This window comes from Ambystoma mexicanum, chromosome 5q, assembly GCF_040938575.1.
Source record: "Ambystoma mexicanum isolate Mex_15411 chromosome 5q, UKY_AmexF1_1, whole genome shotgun sequence".
Taxonomy (NCBI): domain Eukaryota; kingdom Metazoa; phylum Chordata; class Amphibia; order Caudata; family Ambystomatidae; genus Ambystoma; species Ambystoma mexicanum.
This window is the reverse complement of record NC_090933.1, coordinates 690,005,948-690,027,988: the sequence shown is the minus strand read 5'-3', so window position 1 is coordinate 690,027,988 and position 22,041 is coordinate 690,005,948. Positions and strand designations below refer to the sequence as shown.

The following is a 22,041-nucleotide window of genomic DNA, read 5'->3' as shown; positions in this document are numbered from 1 at the left end:
GTCACAATGCCATCTCCAGCCCGTAAAGTCTCGTCTGAGTGTACATTAACTATGAGATATTTCCACTTTGCACAACGAAAACACGGCCCTTCTCAATTCTACAAGGTTGTTTTAAATTCAAGGGTCTATTCCATGCACGCCACCATATGGTGTCTTTCGTTTAAAGATTTTCGTCAAGAAAAGGGAGATATTCTGGCAGAAAACTGTACATATTTTCTGGCAGAAAACGGTACATATTACATATATACAGTTTTCTGCCAGAATATTTCCCTTTTCTTGAAGAAAATCTTTAAATCAATGCCACCATATGGTGGTGTGCATGGAATATGCCCCTTGAATTTAAAACAACGTTTTAAATGTGGATGTTTGCTGTTTTAAAATTGTGCTAGGTAGCTACTAAACTTGCAAAATAACATTACTGAAAGCCCCACTGCATGAAAACAAGCTGCAGGAGAGCTGGCTGGTTCATTTAAACGGTCTGCTCTTCCCAGGACACTGGTGCACGTGTATCAGGCAGAGCCTGCATCAGGTTTGTACTCCCACCTCATTAAAATTAGTGCAAGGTCGGAAAATACTCGGGGTCTGTTTCTGAGCTCTATGTGCAATAAGAAAAGTGTCATTGATGATGGACTGGCACTTTCCTTACTTGCTCCACATCCTGTGCCTATAGTTATAAAGACAAAGAATATGGAGCAAATAAGAAAAGTGTTCTTCCTTCACACATGACACTTTCCTTATTTTGCATGGAGGTCAGAATCAGACCCTAAATGGTACTTCTTTTCATTGTCATTTTGGGGCAGGGAGCAGAAAGAAGATTATTTGTCATATGAAGGATTGGAAAAAGTTAAACTAACAAGCGAAAGGGGGTGGAGGCATCTATGCTTCAAATAGAGAATATCAATCATTGTTCTGATATGATACACATTGATGAACCTCCTGTGACGAGATGACTGCTGCTCTGCAGGTGCACAGGGACGAGAAATGGATAAAACTACATTACTACTAAACCAGCCTTGATCCCTATCATGAAGGTGAAACAAGAAAAGCTCATCAGGTATGCCTCCTTCTTCTCTTTAGGGTAGAATTAGCCAAGGGAAGGCTACACTCTTCAGGATGGATGTGAGCTAGCACAGAAGCAGACCAAACAACTATAGTACTGTGGTACCAATAAAAAAGGGCTTTTCTCATCAAGCTTATATTAAAAATAGCAGACTTTAATCAAACTAAAAATACAAATAAGTACATAAGTACTAAAGACACCAATAACCCACCCCTGTAAAGGCAGACCCAGAATATGCACACTTTTCAATGTATATGGGCCTCATTACACGGAAGGCGGATGCCGGTAAAATACCGGCACCGCCTTGGCGGAAAGGGGATTTACCGCCCCATTCCAAGGTTGGAGGGGCGGTAAATCCCCTTTCCGCCATTGCCCTTCCCCATTCCCATTTCTGCCCCATAGGGCTCTATGGAAATGGGGAAGGTGCTAATTACGGCACCGCAATTTTGCGGTGCCGTAATTAGCTCCGAGGTCCCTTAGCGGGTTGGATTTTAACGCCTGCAAGAAGCAGGCGTTAAATCCTCCAACCCGCAAAGGGACCTCGTAGTACGGCGGTAAGGGTTAACGGTCACCGTTGCCATTAACGGTGACCGTTAACCCTTACCGCCGTCCGTGTAATGAGGCCCAATGTCTTCAAAAGGTCAGGGGTGGGGTTTTAAATGTTTCCAGGGGCCGTAGATTTGGGTTAGGGGACAGAACCACTATAAATACCTTTCTTTCCGTGGGTGTCTCGACAGGGTAATGCTATTTTGTTGTTAGCACTTTCCAGTGGGCTGAAACTGCACTAAGCCAGTCCAGTTGGTGCTCTGAATGGACTCTGTTACCTGTAGCAGTGAGTCGGCTAAAGAACAGGCAGAAGATGCTCAAGTCAGTGGCACGAGGGGGTCAAGTCGATTTGACATAGTTGGATCACTAGTAGTGCCACCAGTAAGAGTACCATAAAGGTAATACTAGGAGCACCATTACTAACCGGTGCACTTGTAGTGGCAGTGGTGCTAGGTAACATCAGTATGATCAACAGTTGTAGTAATCAGGTAAACTAAAGTAGAACTACTTGTACTACTGCAGCTATGGCTACTACTCCTAGTAGTTGCATTGGCAGTAGTTTGTATACTCATACTGCCAGTGAAATTAGATTTAGTAGTAGTAATACTGCAACATGAAGAGATTGTGTCGGTACAATGAGGGCCAGGCGATGTGATGTGGTTCTGGAGTGGTGATTAGCTGGAAGATAGCTGGTGCACAGGAGGCTGATGGGTGAGTCAGCAGCTTAATGGCTCAAAGCAGTATGAAAAAGCAGTGGGGGTCAAAGGCAGTGCTGAGAGTCCTAGTATGAATGGTGGGACGGAAATGACTCGAAAGCTGTCAAGTCGGTTTGGAGGTTGTTTGAGATGGTAAACAGAGTTCAGAGCTGTTCCTTAGCTTCTTGGTTGCTAGGGGACCCCGTCCAGGGTCTCCAGTGATAAGGTGAGTGCAACCTCTGCCATTCTCAGCCAGGAAGACTGGCAAAGAGCACTTGCAACGGCTTACACCTCCAGTGAGCAGGATCCTTGTTACCGTTACCAGTGTTCAGGCAGCAGGCAGGCTTTGTCCAAACAGCAGGTCACCTCATATGATCCACTAAAATTGCAGAGGGAAGGGTCTTTCTGCCTTCTTTGAAGTGTGTATCTTCACCTCTATGGCAGAAGACTTTGGGAAGACTGTACCCCAATGAAGTACCACAGTGTCTTTACTGCAATAGGTAGTTAGGGGCACAAAAAGTGTAGGTGGCCTAAATAATTGCAAGATGGTGGAACTCCTCTCTTGCCTGTGGCTAGTCTCCTGAAGTACTCTAACGTCTCTCTCTCTATCTCTCTCTCCCTCTCTCCATCCATCTCTCTTTCTCTCCCTCTTTGTTTGCTGAGGCACCAGTGAGTGCCCCCACGGTGGTACAACTCCGTCCTCATGTGAAAGTGACATACCTTCCCAGAGAGAACAAAGGGGATTAGAGGGCTGAACCCAAATGGCTTGCTTTGGGTGTACTGCCCCTCAGCTATCTCTGATGGTTGAATTGGTCACTGGAAACCAGGTTGACAACCAAATGACACCCTATGGGTTTTGGCCAGCATAGTTGACCATCATATCAAACCATATGTGGTTTAGATTTATTTCATAATCAAACTGCCATCAGGCCTTGGGGTACACAATTATATAAAATTTGGAGCAGGATTGCCCACAATTAAGGGCAGCCACTGACTGCTGGAACTTTAATTTGATTTATTTGTATTGCGCAAATCTGCAACGGAGCAAGGCAGAAACTGCATCTAGGTGCAGATGTCAATAATACGGTGAAACATAGAGCCAATGTAAAATGGAGAGTAGAGTGATGTTTATTGGAAAATATAGGTCTTTAACTTCTTTCTAAACAGTGACAGGGACTTGATTGCCCGGAGCACAGGGGTCAGCGAGTTCCAAGCTTGAGGACCAAAGACAGAAAGCATCAGTCTCTGTGGTGAACGAAATGAGAGGGAGGGATTGCTAGGAGATTGTGACCCGCAGATCGCAATAAACAGTTTGAATGATGAGAAGCAATCTTGGTAGCAAGGTAGCTCGATGCCAGGCCATGGAGGCATTTGAAGACAAGGCAGAGTGTCTAGAAAAGGATCCTCTGATGGACCGGGAGCCAATGAAGACCTCTGCGAAAGGGAGATAAAGAACTGGATCTTGGGAGACTACAGAGAAGTCTGATGGCTGTGTTTTGTTCCAGTTGGAGGCGGTGCATCTGGCCGGGCGGAATCCCTGTAAGAAGGGCACTGCAGTAATCCAGCTTAGAGTTCACCAGTGCACCGACAACTGCTGGGCAATCATTTTCTGATAAGAGGGGGAGAATGGGCCACAGTATGATATGATATGATATGGCATTTATAGCGCACCTATACACAAGTGTTTCAAGGCGCGACGCGGCAAGGGAGGGGGAACAGATGGAAGACAGAGACAACGATCCTACTAGGCCAGGTGTCATTCAGATGACGCCAAGTGCATGGGAAGGGGAAAGGGGAAAAAGTGCGGGGGAGGCTAAGTGCAGTACATGGGATAAATAGAATAAATAAAACAAGTAAAAAATACAGGCAGCTGGTCAAGTGGTGGTAGGGGGACTGTCGATATACAGAAAACAGTCCCCAAGTGCGGGGGTTGTCAGAGAGGCAGTGCAGGTTTCCAACTGCCAGGGGAGGGGACGTGGGCCCGAGATCAGACGGTGGCCAGGTAACCAGTGCAATTTCAATTTCAGCCAGGAATTCAGCAAGGGAGAGGAGGAGAGAAAGCAGAAGCAAAGAGGAAGGTTTTGAGGTGCTTCCGGAGCCAGAGATGGTTCTCCTCAAGTTTCAGGGAGGCAGGGAGGCTGTTCCAGAGGGAGGCCCCAGCTGAAGAAAGAGATCTATCACCAACTCGTTGCTTGGAGAAGCGACTGACGCTGAGGGAGTTGGAGGCTGATGAGCGAAGAGCTCGAGAAGGAAGATATTTAGGAAGAGAGAGTTGAAGGTATTGATGGCCCAGGCCCCAAAAGGCCTTGTAGACAATGCACAGGGTTTTAAACTTAATCCTCACAGCCACTGGGGGCCAGTGCAGAGATTTCAGTACTGGAGAGATAAGATCCCTGGGATTGAGGCCAAGGACAATACTCGCAGTCCTGTTCTGGATGAGTTGCAGGCAGATTTAGAAAGAGGCTGTTGCAATAGTCCAGCCTAAAGAGAAACTAGAGTAGATTAAGTAAGTAATACATCGATTTGACAGTTACAGTGATATGTGAATTACAATTCAGATTTGATTGCCAAATGCAGCCAGGATTTTTAACTTTAGAAGAGAAATTGGTAGATACTTCAAAAAAGGCAGGGCAGGGAATACAGGAATGTGAACTTGCCAATGCATTTTTTAGATCAAATACAATTATCTCTGTTTTAGTGGGATTTAGTTGGAGCCTGTTTTCCAGCATCCAGCTGTTTATATTTTGAGCATAGGGTAAAAGTCGTTAGATTGCTTCCAGGGGATTTTTAAGCCTGAAGTAAATTTGAGTATCATCGGCGTAAGAATGGTAACTTCAGTTACATTGTGAGAAAATATTTAATAAGAGCTGAATGTAAATATTAAATAGCAACAGCGAAAGGGAAGATCCTTGAGGGACTCCACAAGGAGCAGGCAGAGCATCAGAACAATAGGCTCCCATTTTCACCTGTTTGGGATTTCGATTGGGAAGAAAAGAAGTTAACCACTTCAGTGATTCTTCAGACACCAAAGCAATCTTGGCCAATCTGGAGATGAGAATGTCAAAATCGACTGAATCGAAGACTGCTGATAGGTCAAGCACGACAAGCATGCTAAGATCACCTTCATTGGTAGCCCTTGGAATTTCATTCCAGACAGCCACAAATGCCGTTTTGCTGCTGTGACGTTGTCTGAATCCTGACTGGAAAGTATCAAGAATCCCATTAAGACAATTTTGAAGTTGTAGGGTAACTATTTTTTTCCAGAATCTTAGTAAGCCATATCAAGCCTGCAATGGGGCAGTAGTTATAAGGAAATGGTGATCCAATTAGGGCTTTTTGAGCAATGGTGTGAGGAACACTCTTTTTAGCTTTCATGGCACAATATCTTGATCGAAAGAGGCATTAACAAATGCTGTAATGAAGTCACACATTGAGCTGGCAAGTTGTTTAGCGAGGCATTTAACTAATGTTTTTAGTACTATTTCTAAATGTACTTTTATTTTGATTACTGTGGAGCCCATTTTGCTCCAATATGTAAAGTGCCTGAACGGCACTGCTTATGTTTGCCTCCAGTGCAAACTGGTCCCTTCGAGGCAATTTTCATCACTTGGACTTAGCAGTGCAAAAAAGAAGTGTAAAGTGATGCCAGAAGCATCTTTACACCTCTCTTTTGCAATCATCAGTGCAAATAGCATAAAATGTGCCTGCCATGCATGCATGGCAAGCAGCGTTTACAATGATTTCCTATGGAATCCGAATGTATTACACAGGAAATCATTAGTTTTATGACAGAATGAACATTTCATGCTGGTGTAAAACCAAGTTGTTTTTGAAGGTGAAGGGTAAAGGGAGGCAAAAACGTAATGCCCCATTCCGACCCTGCCCTCTGCCTTCAAAAACAATGACAATTCCCTGGAGCATGAATGGAGGCTTTAACAAAGGTTTAACACTGTTATGCCAGTCTTTAATGCCTCCATTGACGTTCCAGGGGAATCACAAATGAGCCAATATGAGTGATACCATTGCTATGTCTACTACTAAGAATAATAACAATGTTACATTATGGTATGTAAGTGGTGTTTGTAAAGCGCAACATTCACCAATTCCATGTTTTCTATGCATGGACAGCTGTCACATGTGCAAATATCCTGAGGGCAGGGGTGTTTATGCTACATCCCAACAACTGGGGTCTGCAACCTTTGGCTCTCCATAGGTTTTGGACTACAACTCCCAACATCCCTCGCCACCAGAATCATAGGTGGAGGATCACAGGTGTCATAGTCCAAACATTTTGGCAATTGCAGGTTGCAGACCCCTCGTATGATGTGGCTATGTCTTTGGCTCAGAGGCAGTCCCACTTTGGGGCCTTCCGCAATGGCTGTGTGTCATTTGGGTGTGTTCAAACAATGCAAGGCATAAATTAGTTTTCAAAAATTGATTAGCAGAGTTTTCTAATTAAAAAGTTTCTTGATTAGCAAACCAACCCATTTGTACTCATATCTTTAATGTCAACCAATGTTATTTGTATCCAAAACATAAAATGAGCATCAATATAGCATTTCTGTCTACTGCTGAAGTAAGACATTAATGAGATGAGACAGGACTGGCAAATTCTTAAAATTCTGCTAGACCTGCCGGTTGAGTAACCGGGCCCTTGGCTTTGGATGACAAAAAATGCAAATTAGCTTTCTGTAAAATGGTGTATTTCACCACAAATCCACTTTATGTTTGGCACACTGCTGCCACCCAGAGACCAGCCATTCACAGTGAAACTTGTATTTGACATTTACTGCAGCCAATGTAAATGTTAAATAATAGTTTCAAACATCCCCAGCCAATGGTACTCGCCCTTCATAAAATCTACTTGAGTGGGCGAGGAGACTCTGAAAGCCCTGGATGAATGTAAAATGAATGAACAAATAAAAAATAGATATGATAAAAAGGCTCTGAAAACAGTTTAGCCAGCACTCTAGCACACGTGCTAATATATAATCCAATCATGATCATAGAGCAAAGCGAGCGATGGAGACTAACTACAATGTATGGTATTGCAGTGGATCTGTAGATGTACAGTCCGGATGGAACTATTGATCACTACTTTGTGGAAACATCTAGTTAGCTTTGAGTATTCATTATGTAAGAGGAAAGAAAGTAAGAGACTAAGCAGTATGGATGGCGTAGCAGGCAAGGAGCTGGGGAAACTAGGTGGAATATTGCAGTTTTCGTCCATCTCACTTTCAGGTTAGCTGGTATAAAGCAACAGGGTGATAATATAGAATGTCAACGAATGTGGGGTCAGCCCATGGGTTGAGCACCAGTTGCACAGATGTATGCAATTAGCACAGACCTAGGTTTTCCACCAAAGCATTTGGCTGTGTGATCATGTACATTTTCAAAAGTGTTCATTCGTCAATGTAATGCATCGCCCCCAATTAAAATAAATATAGTTGAACTGTCAGATTTAGATGCACTAACCTAAATGTTCTGTAAAGCTTGGAGACAAAATTGTGTTTACAATAGCAATACTGTAATTATGCATTATGTAACAACTTACACTTTTAGGAATGAAATTGCATGACTGTTTAAAAAAATTAAATTAAAGCTGACACATATTGGTCTTTTCCAGACAGGAAATAGTTAGCCTAATAAAAGTATCATCCCAATTACATCTAGTTAATTATTTGAAAAAGAAAAGAAAATCCTGCCTAGCACTCCCACACAGGCCCTTGGCACTTAAAATTGGAGGAGAAGGTTACTGCTGCATTCCCTTTCCATTAGCCCCTTTGAACCTGCAGTGAACTGAGAAAAGAGGGTGGAGAGAGACCGGGGCAAGAGAGGAATGCCGGGTGAGGTGGGCTTTCGTTGAACAGGGTAACTTAAATAGCTCACTTTACTACACAAGTGTCGATTTAATTAGCAAACGTACATAATTGTATAGAAAATTGCTAAGCGACACTGCATAAATATCCACCTACTCACTCCCTATGCCATGAACAGCCTAGTTTTATGGGCATGAAAACTGCATGAAACTGCAGGCATTGTTAAATGAGGGCAGGTGTCGAACTGTGGACCATCAGGGAGCAATGCCCTCGGCCCTCGTCCAGGCTACCTAATAAGTTAGGAGCTTATGGTTGAAGGCTAAAGGGATATGGAAGGAGGCTGGATCCCTTTGGGCTGAGACTGGGCTTCTCTGAAACCCATCTCTGTCATTCAGTTCTTTCACCTTTATCTAATGCAATGTAAGTCATTCATAATTATACTTATAATTGTTATTTTATAACGCGCTTAATATCGGGGACCAGTTCCTTAGCACAAGCCCCAGATTCGAACCTGTGTTATTTATAATGTGGCAATTACCACGGAGGTGTCTTGTCTGCAGTATGTATATGCCTATGCCTCGGTTACCACACCTGGGTCTTTGGAGGTACTTTTTAGGTACTTCAAAGTCATCCACCTCAAAACTCCATCTTACCTTCATTAAAAACCCAAATCCATCACCCACACAAACACCAGACAAGCCATCCAACACCTACGAGACATTCCACTCTGCCAACTCACATGCACACAAAACAAGCATTTACACACTGGGCACACTGGGCACCTAGGTCATGGATCACCCTACCTCTCCACATAAGCACTGCATCCTCCATCCTAGCATTTTGCATACAGGTACCCTCCTGGGCATATCAGGACTCTGCCAGGCGCCCTTTATATATTCGTAAATATGAAAAAGAAAATATCCAAGTAGTAAAAGCCTATGGCGTTCAGGCTATGTTCAATAGAACTATATAAGGCTTTTACATCAAGGGTATCACATGTATACTCCTTTTGAAAAAGGTTTATTTAAAATGTGTAAGATATACATGGTTTTACGCATGTTTTGTTAAAAGAAAGTGTGTTAATATACCAATACTCTGCAACCATAACCACGTAATCAGAGATTACATTACAATGGCCACATACCAACTGAATAGGGACGAGGATTGAAAAGGATTTAAAATAATTATTTGGGCAGAGGTAGCCCAAGTAATGCACAATGTATTCTGTGGCCCTAAGGTGAAAGCTTCACAGCTAAGTATTATTGGACTACTCATTATGCCAAAGAAATGGGCCCAAACCAGGTAGCGTTCCTCAGAAACCTAGTTTTGCATGTTGTTGTGAAGTGGAACGGTCATCATCATTGACTCTAATTGACAGGGAATGCTCAGTGCTGAGACAATTTTTGGCACTGATTATATATTCGTTTGTCCTGCTATGGGCCAAAATGAGTCCCTTAAGTGTCACAGCTAAGGCAGGATGCCTTCAGTCACTTATTTTCCCTGCTAACACTTGTTTTGACCCACTGCTCTTTTTTAAGTCTTGTTCTATGATATTTTATTTATTTTTACAATTTCTTTGGGCAAGAGGATAGAAAAATGGATCTCACAGGTCAACTTGTGAGATAATTTGCTCCATAAGTACAACCCCCATGCATTCTTCTGCCACATACAATTGCTGAGGAAGGTATTATTTGTTACCTCATTGAAAATAATATCTGTATATTTGTGATTGTTCTCATCACATTGGTTGGGGAATGTATTACATGGCAACATCTGTTGTTCGAATATCTGCCAAAAATCTTCATAGAATATTATTTAATTCTTCAAGCAGTAAGTCTTCAAAATTAGGAAAGATGTTTTTTCTCTGATAACCAGTTTGTCAGTATATCAGTGCCTAATTGTTAGAGTATTGCTTGGTAGGTTCGTTTATGAATTTGCAAAGCTTTCATTTAATTTTCGGAGCCTTTTCCTTTTAAGAGCTAGTGTGTTAATACCAGTGTGGTTCCGTAGGTCATACACATTTAGCCACTCCTGTAGTGATACTTCTTGCAGTACATGAAGGATATTCCCTCCATGGTGGACTATGATGCAGTGGTTGCAGCCTCCCTAATCAGTGTTGGCCTATTCCTGTGTTTCTGAGGTCACTGTTATGTAGAAATGTGAACAGACTGCATAGTGTAAAGTGGGTCAAGCAGTCGTACAATTAAGACAAAAAAGCAGGTTGTGAGAGTATTTGGTGTCATCCACTAATTAGATTAGGAGGATTATTCAAGCCATACTATTTGTTTTGGCTTAGAATCCTCGCAATTTGATTGATTGACAGAGTTACAAGGTTGCTAGTTTCAGAACGTTCAGGGTGGCCCAGCTGATCAGAAGTCCAGGAGCTGAAAGCCAGTAGTTGCTCAGAATTCCTCTTTCTTGTGAAATTAGGTCAAAATGAATGTTCGGCCTCATTATCCCTACAGCTTCTTTTCAACATAGCAGCCACTCCTGGCCCTGCTTTGATGCGCATGTCATCACGAAGATGGGTCACTTCTAACCCCATTCTGCCCGTCTCCATTTCTTCTTCCAGCCTTCCTCTGTCATATTTTTCTTTCTGTAACAAGGGGGTTGTCCTGCCCTCTCTGAATCAAAAGAATGCAAACAGTAATTCAAGTGCAAACTGATTTTTAGACCCTTATGGGTGCCCATACAACTAGGGCAACCATTGTATGAAACAACACACTTGCTACTGGTAAACACATATCTCTTACTTATATGAACATTTCAGCTTTGTATTATTAGTTTGCTGATGCTTTATCTTTTGCAAAGTATTTGAGTTTATACATATACATGACAGTACATGATGACCATTATAGTGAACAAACACATGGTTATGTTGGAAATCAAATGTAACACGTTTACAGATGTCATAAGATGTAAACTATCCACTTATGCATTTAACAGACAACTTGTTCGTAAGTGGAATGTCCCAAATGATTAGGTTCATGAAACATAGAATAAAAGTGCAAATGGAGGAGACATTGGTTGTAGGTCTCCTATGCCTGGCTAAAGTCTGACCTCATATTTGGTCTACGTCTGGGTAAGATGTTACGAGTATATATGCAGCACTAAGAACATCCCATTGGAATTCAGGGTCTGTGTGCTGCTGACGTTTCGGCAGGGTATATAGAAGCCTTCTTCTGGGACCAAAAGAGTCAGGGAACTCTGTGTTAGGAAAACAAAAATAGTAGAAAAATAGGAGAACAGTGTTAAAACAGCAGCAAAGTGCTGAAGCGGGTCAGTATGGTGTATCTAATACATTGGAGCATGTCATATATGGTTCCAGAAGAACACTCCACTCACCACTGTTCGTGCTGTGAGCAGGAGTAGATGAACACACAGGGTTTCATCACAGGACAGGAGGCAAGGTGGGAGTCACCAAAGTGGGCATCGGTAATGGAGGCATCCAGGGTGCGGGCAGGAGGCCCGTGGGGAGCAGGCAAGGGAATCCCTAGTGGTGGATGCAGGGACCGGCTGGATGGAAGGTGTGAAGAACCTGAAAGGTAACTGGAATGGAGAGCCCGATGTTAGGGGAGGGCTGAGGCAAATGAGGCCTGAGGTGAAGTCATCAAGGCTGGGAGGCAGTTTAGATATTCTGTCTGGTTCGCCCAGCGAAAGTCTGGGCGAGAGCAGGACCGGCGTCTGGTAATTTTTCTTTCTGTGCATGGTATTTCACCATTCGAGATCCTTCCAAACCTTCCTGACTACCCCCATGCCCTCGGTCACCTCCATGCACCTGTTCATTATCCTAGATGCATGAACCCACCCTGCTCACTCTGGCCCAGCCCTTTGGCTGCTCCACCATGCCAACCCATTCTTCTGTATCCTCCCCCAATCCTGAGGTGGATGCTAAAAGCCTTAGCACCCATGGGATGGAGCAGTGCTGACCCTAATGTGTTCCTAAGCCTTCCTCACCTACAACAAGCAACTCACCTGCGGCAAGCACAACAGCTAAAGCCATCAGATAAGGCTCCCCTAAACCCTGTGGGTGCTATGGATTTTGGAACCCGCTAGGTGAGGCAGTGCCTTAACTGCCTCAAGGTCATTAAGACAGGTGTGTGGGTATTAGATGGCCAGCATTAGCCTCACCCGCCTGTGCTTATGTTTTATTATGACATCATCCTTTTTGTGCTCTCTGGCATAATGACAACAGTCAAGTGAGATAGATGGAGGACTATGTGGACAGAAGAAGAAATGCAGGTGGTGCTTTGCCAAAATGAATCATACTTTGAAATGTAGCTGTTCAGTCCATGTTGCTTCACTTCACTTTCAACAAGAGCACAAACCTGTCTTTCCTAACTCAGAATGTACAATTGTCATAATGCTAGAAGGCTTTGAAGTCATAATTCCTCATCTGGCATATCAACAGCAGAGAAGGGCCTTCTGCAAAAGACAGGTAGTTTCTCACCAGCACTGACACTGCAAGGTCACTTTCTCCTTTTCTTTTTGCTTCCCTTTGTCCACGATCATGACAAACAGTGAGGTCAGAAGGAGGGAAAAGTGCCAACATCCCAGAACAAGGAGGGTGGCTATAGAAAACTGCATCAATCAGAAATGGTAATTGTGACATCTGGGGAATTTCAAAGTCTGAGGATAAAATGGGAGATTATTCCAAATGAACTTCAGCTTGTGGCAACTCTCACCTTTCGGTTTGAAGGCAAAGAGGAAAACACAAGTTGTCAGCTTGAAGCATAACCACTCAGATCAGCTGCATGATGCAATATTCTGTCAGTGGCCTCTTTGTGTAAACCAGCCAAACAGTAACAGTGACTAAAAATATAAGAGGGGCAAAGCTTTTCCTTCAGACAAAGGATGAGTCAGGTGGGGCGTACCAGGTCCAGGATGGATGGAGATCTGTCTCTAATGTTCAAAGGTGGTGGATGCCTTTGGAATGCTTGCAAATAGAATCACGGTTGTGTGTGCTTTTTTTTGTAAATGTATAAATGTATTTCTTGCTCTAAAATATTTATTCTGCAATCTAGGGTTCTCATTGCAAATCTTCAGAAAGAAATTGAAAAACAAAGCAACATAACGCCCAGTCGGAATCGGAGATCGCTGTCAGGGTACAGTTATGATGTCTACCACTCACTGGAAGAGGTTTGTAGAGCAGCAATTTTCACCAAAGCAACTGCCTGGGTTTCAAATAAGTTGTGGTGGATTCTAACTCATGTGACTGTATAATCCATTATGAATGACCTACACATACAAAAGATAGACACACTCAAATTGTAGCCATTTTAAGGTTGGCACACTGTAAGTGTCTATTTCAGCATTTTCAGTTTATATAGAGTTGTAAATGAAAAGGTGTGGAAATGGCAATTAAGGGGGATATAAGGGTTCTACACCCTCCTCCCAATATTTAAATATGTCAATGTTTTAACCTTGCAGTGTTTCACTGTCAAAATGTCCTGCACTTTTCGTTTTAAAATAAACGTGTCGACTTTTCTCTCAGGTTGACTTTTTACGGTTTGTATATTGATATGGGATCTTTTAAGGTACATGAAAAAACACACAACCATTTTTGTGTGGCAGAAATGAACAGACTGAATCATAAGTGGCCAAAAATAAATGTGTGCCAACAGAATTTATTTAAACATGTATTTTGTTTGAAAATTCCTTGTTCTAAATCTAATTATCTGGGAAAACAATGAATATACCCACTTTTATTAATTGTTTAAAAACATTGATAGGCTTTATTTTAATTTTAGTTAGCTATGTATTCAATACTTGTAATTGTTGTTTGATTGGCAACATCGTTATTTTTCCTGCTGAACAATTTACTTATGCTTCATATTTAACTACAATCCTTATTTTTCATAGAGCAGTTAACTCTGTTAGAAGTAGTTAATGGGGCCCCCTTTTACTCATATCAAAATGTTGACAGGTAGACACACCTCCTGCTTTCAGCCTTATTACTGCCTTTCTTTTGATAGGTTTTTGATATAAAGTTTATATACATTTTATATAAAATGATATAAAAAAAATGTGATATCGATTTGATATAAAATGTATATTTTCTATAAAGTGGGTATAACTTTTATGTCAATTTGATATAAAATGAGTATACATTTTATATAAAAATGATGTAAACATTGGAGCAGCCGGCGGTGGTGCTGCTTGGCCGACTATGGAGGGCAAAGTGAGCTCTGAAGACAGGGACTGTAAACCTAGAGTTTTTCAGAGTGACGTGGCAATGACGTGGGAGAGGGGTTTCACACCAAGGTTATAGAAAGCGGAAATACATTTTATAAATAGTAGCGATGATGTCATAATTTTATGATTTAATGACATGAGCTAAAGAGTTAGCTTCAACGGCTAGTAACATTAAACTTGGATATAGCTAGGATATTGAGTCCAAATAGAGGTTGGCATGGGCAGCCCTATGTGAATTTGCTCTATAGGCAAAGTGTGGTTTTAGAGTGCTAATATAAAAGACTTAAAACTATTGGCTTTGGACAATGGGCTTCATTAGGAGTGTTGTGGTAAGGCAACAACGGTGCCTCATTAGGAGTGTTGCGGTAAGGCAACAGCCGGCGCTGTGTTGTTACCGTCGCTGTTGTTACCTCGCCGCAACATTCCGAGTTTGCTCATGGGTGCCGCTCTGGATGCCTGGTCAGACCAGGTGTGCAGAGCGGCACCCGCGAGCAGACTAGGATGGTAGCAGCGGTACCGCTATTAACGGTACCGCTATTAACGGTACCACTGCTACATCCTCCCCATTCCCATTGAGCCCTAAATGGGCTCAAATGGGAATGGGGACGTACCAGGTCCCGGTCCCGCGAATGGGAATTACCAGGCCCTTCAAGGTCGCAATGGCCCAGTAAGTCCCCTTTTGCGGGACCCAGACCCGGACCAGAGTTTGGGGGTAGCCATGTTCCTCCAAACCCGTAATGAGGCCCAATGTGTGCTGCTTTTAAATAATGAAAGTAATTTGCTTTACAGGCAAACTATGGCTTATAGTGATAATATAAAAGACCAAAACTATTGATTCTGGACAATGCTTTTTGCTTTTAAATAATGAAAATAATTTCCTTTATAAGCAAAGTGTGTTTTACAGAGCCTATACAAAAGGCCAAACTATTGCCTTTGACAATGTTTGTTGCTTTTAAATAATGAAAACAATTTACTTGCTAAGCAAATTGCATTTCACAGAACCTATACAAAAGTCCAAAATATTGCTTTTAACAATGCGTGTTTCTGTGAAATAATGAAACCAGTTTGCTTTATAAGCAAAGTGTGTTTCACAGAGCCTATACAAAAGGCCAAACTGTGGCCTTTAACAATGCATGTTTCTTTTTAAATGAAGCAATTCACTTTATAAGCAAAGTGTGGTTCCCATAGCCCATAAAAAAGTTGAAACTATTGGCTTTGACAATAAGCTTTTTTAAACAATGAAAGCAGTTCACTTTATAAACAAAGTGTCTTCACCAGAGTTACATCAAAGATCGAAACTATTGCCTTGGCAAAATACAAAATGACAGAGTGCAATGGCTGGTTTACAGTGGCAATACAATTGAACACAGACTTGGGAAATGCTTCTTTCCTTTAAAACACAATGCATGTACAGCCAGATACAAAATACAAAATGACAGAGTGCAGTGGCTGGTTTAAAGTGGCAATACAAAATACAATGGGCTTGGACAATGCTTGTTTCCTTTAAAACACAATGCATGTGTGGTCAGATACAAAATACAAAAAAAACAGAGCGCAATGGCTGGTTTAGAGTGTCAATACAAATGACAGCTGGCTTGGACAGAAAAACCGGGTCTTTGTCACATACAAATATCAATGGCAGAACCGTCTCTTGTTAGTCAGCGAGAGGTGTTTGCTCAAGAATGGATGGAAATTTTTAATTTTGCAGACATGTGTGACTATTGATAAGAAGGGCCATGTATTTTGCTGTCTAAGCATCAAAGCAGCCCATGAATGGATGATGTAATGCAGTATTTTGGAACTCCAGATGGTTTCTGCAGATAGCTTTGCATTTTGCAGACCACAGCAAAAAAAGACATGTCTAGCTACTGATAAGAATGGTTTGTATTTTGCAGTGTAACCACTGGCGCAGAAAGATACACACCGAGTTGGTTATCTAGAGGCATCAACTGTAATATTAAGCAAACAGAAAACAGGTGTATCATATCGGTACTGTTGGTATAATGTGCATTTTGCTGTGTCATAGAGAACACATTGCAGGGTAAATGTCTGTTGACTGCTGATATTTTTACAGGCCATTAGGTTCTATCAGCTGGAGGTGGCAGGGGATGGGGTTGGGGTCTTTTGTGATCCCTTAAAAGGGTCAGTTTTGATAAAGGATGAACAGCTGTTTGTGAACCGTGTGCATTTTGACTTGGAGTTAAATTCTGACGGAAGAGCAATATGGGAGTTTTAGCTGTGAAGGACAGCACCCGTTGTCAACAACCAACTTTAAGGACAGTAAAAGGTGAGTTGTTTTTTAAAACTATATATGATTTGTTCCTATTTTAAGACTTGTGTTCTAATAACATGCAGATGCACCGCTTATTCGTGGTTGTAACTTCTGTGCTAGCTCGCATATTCGACTGACTGCAAAATTTGTGCTGGGAGAGATACGGAAGGCTTTTATTTACACTTATATTTCTTTCACTGCGGGGTTTTCTACAGGGCTTATCAAACTTTTCTTTTAGATAATATGTTTACGTGGATTGCTCTGTGTTCAATATGCGTGGGATGGCATTTCCTAATTGCATTTTCAAGTATTGTTTGAATAATTTAGTGTTTGTTGAGGCCTACTCTAATACGTGTTAGCCATGTGGATTTGAATATATGGCATGCAGCAATTATTTATTGCAACATTTAGTCATAAGGCTGTTTTACATTTTAAATGGGTGCAGGGATGTTTTAAACAATGTTACTATTTGTGCTTCACATCCTAGAGGTTGAGAGCAAATGCAGGCTCTTTTGATCTATGAAATAGCACAGGTTGTATTTTCAATTTAGACTAAGGGCCTGGACAAAGCGGCACACTTGACATGGTTTTGGCCCTGTGCCTATTTTCTGTTTGTTGACTGTTAGGATTCGTTTTTACATGTGGAAACTGCAATGTGTGGTTTGTTAATTGTGAGTTAGATGTGTGATATTGTGTGCTAGCAATTTAAAATACAGTTTTAACTTTCGCTGTGTTTCATAGAATAGTGACAGAGCTTTTAAAATGCAGGGCTTTGTGACTTTATAGTTTGGCAGGCTGGACATGACAGGGTTTGAGTATGTCAGAGATCACACCTTTGATGAAGTGCTGTAGCAGAGATTCTTTTATATAAAAGATTTAAAACTCAATGTTTATTGCTTAGTTGTTTCATTGGGTTTAAGATGTTGATGCTGTCATTGGGTGCTGTACAAACATCAGTATGTTTAATAAATAAATCAGTCGTGGTCCACTAAAAGTATGAATGCATCTTTGCCTCACTGCTGTTAAATCTACAACTCCTCCATACACCAGAAACTATATTAAATCACATTTTCCCCACCAACAATTAATGACATGTTGCACATTTCAAGAATCTCATCTCACCGGTGCCTGTGCTAGAAATATTATTTCACAAATGTAAAGGTCCTGTAAAACAAGGCATCATTTTGCCTGCTGCCCCTGATAGTGCATGTTAAAAGAGTTGTATACTTTAACACTCTAGGATCGTGTTCATTTCGTTTTCACAACACTTGCCCTAACTTTATAAAGTATGTAACCATAACCACATGTACTGATTTGACCAACCAAGGTTTGGATTTGAGATTAAAAGGCTATGATGTATTTTACTGTGTTTTGCTTTCTAGGGCTGAAGAGTTTTAGAATAGCAAGCACTGGCTCTCATTATGAGCATGTCCAATACCCATAGTTCAGACATCCTAAGAAAATGATACATATGTGCTGTAAATGTATTGTTACTATGCACTATTTCATTTAACCCTAAGCTGACTGCTGCCCCAAACTTGTTTAATACATCAAAAGAGGCTGCAATTGCTCTCAAGCTATAGGGTATGAGAAATCACTTGTAAAATTGTTTCAAATGTTGCTGAACTCATTTAAAATGTAAGAGATCTGTGTGTATATGTTGCAAGCAAATTGTTTCTGCACGCCATATATTCAAATCCACATTGCTGACATGTGTCAGAATAGGCCCCAAGAAAAACTAAATTATTAAAACAATACTTGAAAATGTAACTAGGAAATGCCATCCCACCGCTATTGAACACTGAGCAAGCAACGTAAACATATTATCTATAATAAAAGTTTGATGAGCGCTGCTGAAACCCCCACAGTGAACAAAATATAAGTGTAGATGATAGCCTTCCTTATCCCTCCCAGCAAACATTTTGCAGTCAGTCAAATATGCGAGCTAGCACAGAAGTTACAACCACAAATAAGCGGTGCATCTACAGGTTATTAGAGAACAAGTCTTTAAATATCAACAAATCATATACATTTAGTTTTTTAAAAACAACTCACCTTTTACTGCCCTTAAAGTTGGTTGTTGACAACAGGCACTGTCCTTCACAACTAAACTCCCAGATGGGCACTTCCGTCAGAATTTAACTCCAAGTCAAAATCCACACGGTTCACACACAGCTGTTCCTCCTTTATCAAAACTGACAATTTTAAGGGATTGCAAAAGATCCCACACCCCTCCCCTGCCACCTCCTGCTGACAGAACCATGTGGTCTGTACAAATATCAACAATCAACATACATGTACCGTGCAATGTGTTCTCTATAACACAGCAAAACGTGAATTATATTGACAGTACTGACAATATACACCTATTTTCTGTTTGCTTCATATTACCCTTGATGCCTCTAGAGAACCAACTTTGTGTATATCTTTCTGCGCCGGTGCTTACACTGCAAAATGCAAACCATTCTTATCAGTAGCCACACATGTCTTTTTTGCTGAGGTCTGCAAAATGCAAAAATGTCCATAGAAACTATATTGAGTTCCAAATCACTGCATTACACCATCAATTCATGAGTTGCTTCGATGCTTACACACCGAATACATGGCCCTTCTTATCAATAGTCACACTTGTCTTTTTTGCTGAGGTCTGCAAAATTCAAAAATGTCATCCATTCATGAGCGCTCAAAAAGCAAACACTTCTCACTGAATAACAAGAGTGACAGTTCTGCCAATGATATTTTTATCTACAAAGGCCCAGCTGCTCTGCCCAAGCCAGCTGTCTTTTGTATTGCCACGGTAAACCAGCCACCCTCAAAGAAATTTTTGCTACCTCCAGCGCAGGATAACACGCAAGATCCATCATAAATGCCTCCTTATCCTCTGGTATTTTTCCCGACGCATTCAAAACGGTTCATGTCAAACCTCTAATTAAAAAACCTTTGCTCGACCCTCTCGAGCCCAAAAACTATCGCCCCTTCTCAAACACCAGGTTCCTTGCCAAACTCATTGACTGAACCGCCTACTCCCAACTAAATGCCTTTGTCGAAGCCAACAACCTCCTTGATCCCGCACAATCAGGTTTCAGAGCCCGTCACGGAACTGAAACCACCCTGACCTCAATCTGGGATGACCTTAAAATGACAGCAGACTCTGCGGGATGCGCCGCACTAATTCTTCTTGACCTATCCGCCGCCTTTGACACAATCAACCACTCAATCCTCCTAGACCGCCTCCACTCCCTAGGAATCCGTGGAACCGCTCTTAAATGGATAGCTTCATTTATTAAAGATAGTTACCAAATAACGATACTCTCTACCTATACCTCCCAAGCCAGACCAGTAGACACAGGAGTCCCACAAGGAGCATGCCTATCCGCCCTCCTATTCAATCTCTACTTGATCACCCTCCCACCGATAATTCGTTCACACAACATCCTTTGCTACAACTACGCCGACGACACTCAACTAATTCTAAAACTCCTGAACTCAAAACCCAACTCCCGACCTGACCTGGCCTCCTGCCTCCTTGACATAGAACTCTGGATGTCCCAAAGCCACCTCTTGTTAAACCCCTCCAAAACGGAAATCATGGTATGTGGCAACTCAGAACTTCTTCCACACCCGCTACCCTGGCCATCCGCCATGGGTAACTCACCAACCCCCTCCAACTCAGTGAAAAATCTTGGATGCACCCTTGACTCTGATCTAACACTCTCGCGCCAAGTCAACAACGTCTCAAAGTCCTTCCACTACCACCTTAAAACCCTTAGGTGCATCTTTCCATATCTCTCCTTTCCCAACAGACTCTCCGCAGTCCAATCAATCGTTATATCAAGACTGGACTACACAAACCCCCTATTCCTCGGAGTCCAAGTGTACCAACTGAATAAACTCCAAAGGGCACGAAATGCGGCTGCCAAATTTCTACTTGCGCTCGGCCCAAGAAACCACATCTCCCCAGCCCTTAAGACGCTGCACTGGCTCCCAGTAGCTCGAAGGGTGACCTTCAAAACCTTATGCATCTCCCATCGAGCACTGCATAAAACCGGACCTCAATATCTTCAAGACAAGCTAAAACCCTATCACCCCCCTCACACCCTGAGATCAAGCTCAGCCGGCCTCCTAGTCATACCAAAGACAAACTCAGTCAGGTTAGGTGGATCATCATTCTCAGCCTTGGCGCCCTCACTATGGAATTCACTCCCACCCCACAACAGCCTAACCGAGGATTTAACGTCTTTCCGCGAACTGCTGAAAACCTGGCTCTTCCCCTAAAAACCAACCTGTACCAAATAACCCAAATAGACTAACAGCATGACACCAATCCAACAAACTACCTGTTTTAAGAAATTGACAGCCAATAATCCCCAATATAAACTAGAAGGACAACCAGAATTAAACGAATAAAGTAGATCAAAGCAGTGAAATGGTTAATAAGAGTAAATCTTACGGAATCAGTAACGAGATTTAAACTCCTGAAATAGACAGAATGCATGACGAGTGAACAAAGTGAATAGCGTGGATGAAATAGTTAGAATAGATGAAGCAGGTGAAGCAGATGCGCTGAGTGGAAGAATGCATGAATGGAAGAACAGATAACTAATAGTTCGAATGAATGTGGAAATCGAATGAAAATGTAGATCGGATGAGTGTATAGAATGTATAAACATATTTAGCGGATGAGTGTGTAGAGCGGACGAGCATGTAGCGCGGATGAGTGCGTAAACACAGTGAAGCGAGTAGAACGCAGGAATACGTAAGCCTGATGAATGTGCAGAACGGATGAGCGTAAACCGGATGAGTGTGTAGAACAAAAGAATGTGTAGAGCGGATGAGTATGTAAAGCGCACGAGTGTGGATAGCGGATGAATACGGAAGCGTGGAGAGTGTGTAGATAGCCGGAGCAGATGAATGTATAGAACGGTTGGGTCTATAGAGCACATGAGTGTATAGAGCGAAATGAGTGTATAGAGCGAAATGAGTGTATAGCGCGAAATGAGTGTATAGAGCGGAATGAGTGTATAGGGCGGAAGAGTGTATATGACGGATGTGTGTATAGGAAGGATGAATGTATGGGACGGATGGGTGTATTGAGCGAATGTGTGAATGGAGCGGGTGGGTGTATGGAGCGGGTGGTGTAGGAGTGGATGGGTGTTGGAGTGGATGGGTGTATGGAGCGGATGGGTGTATGGAGCGGATGGGTGTATGGGGCGCATGGGTGTATGGAGTGCATGGGTATATGCAGCGCGTGGGTGTATAGGCCGCATGGGTGTATGGAGCAAATGGATGTATGGACCAGATGAGTATATGGAGAAGATGAGTGTGCAGAGCAGATGAAGGTATAGAACAGATGAGTGTATGAGATGAATATACAAAACAGGATATTGCTGCTGGATGCATGAAAAACACGAGTACTTAAAGCTGATGAGTGCGGAGAGGGGATGAGTGCATGGA

At 42.2% G+C, this 22,041-nt stretch overlaps 1 protein-coding gene across 5 annotated transcripts in view; it reads left to right on the top strand.

Moving 5' to 3' along the window:
- CPA6 (carboxypeptidase A6) overlaps positions 1-22,041 on the top strand; it is a 1,211,288-nt gene that overhangs the window by 790,692 nt on the left and 398,555 nt on the right. For all 5 annotated transcript variants that reach the window (XM_069621150.1, XM_069621152.1, XM_069621153.1 and 2 more), the window contains exon 4: positions 13,145-13,259. In XM_069621150.1, the coding sequence (XP_069477251.1) occupies positions 13,145-13,259 (115 nt within the window). The remainder of the gene's footprint in view (positions 1-13,144; positions 13,260-22,041) is intronic.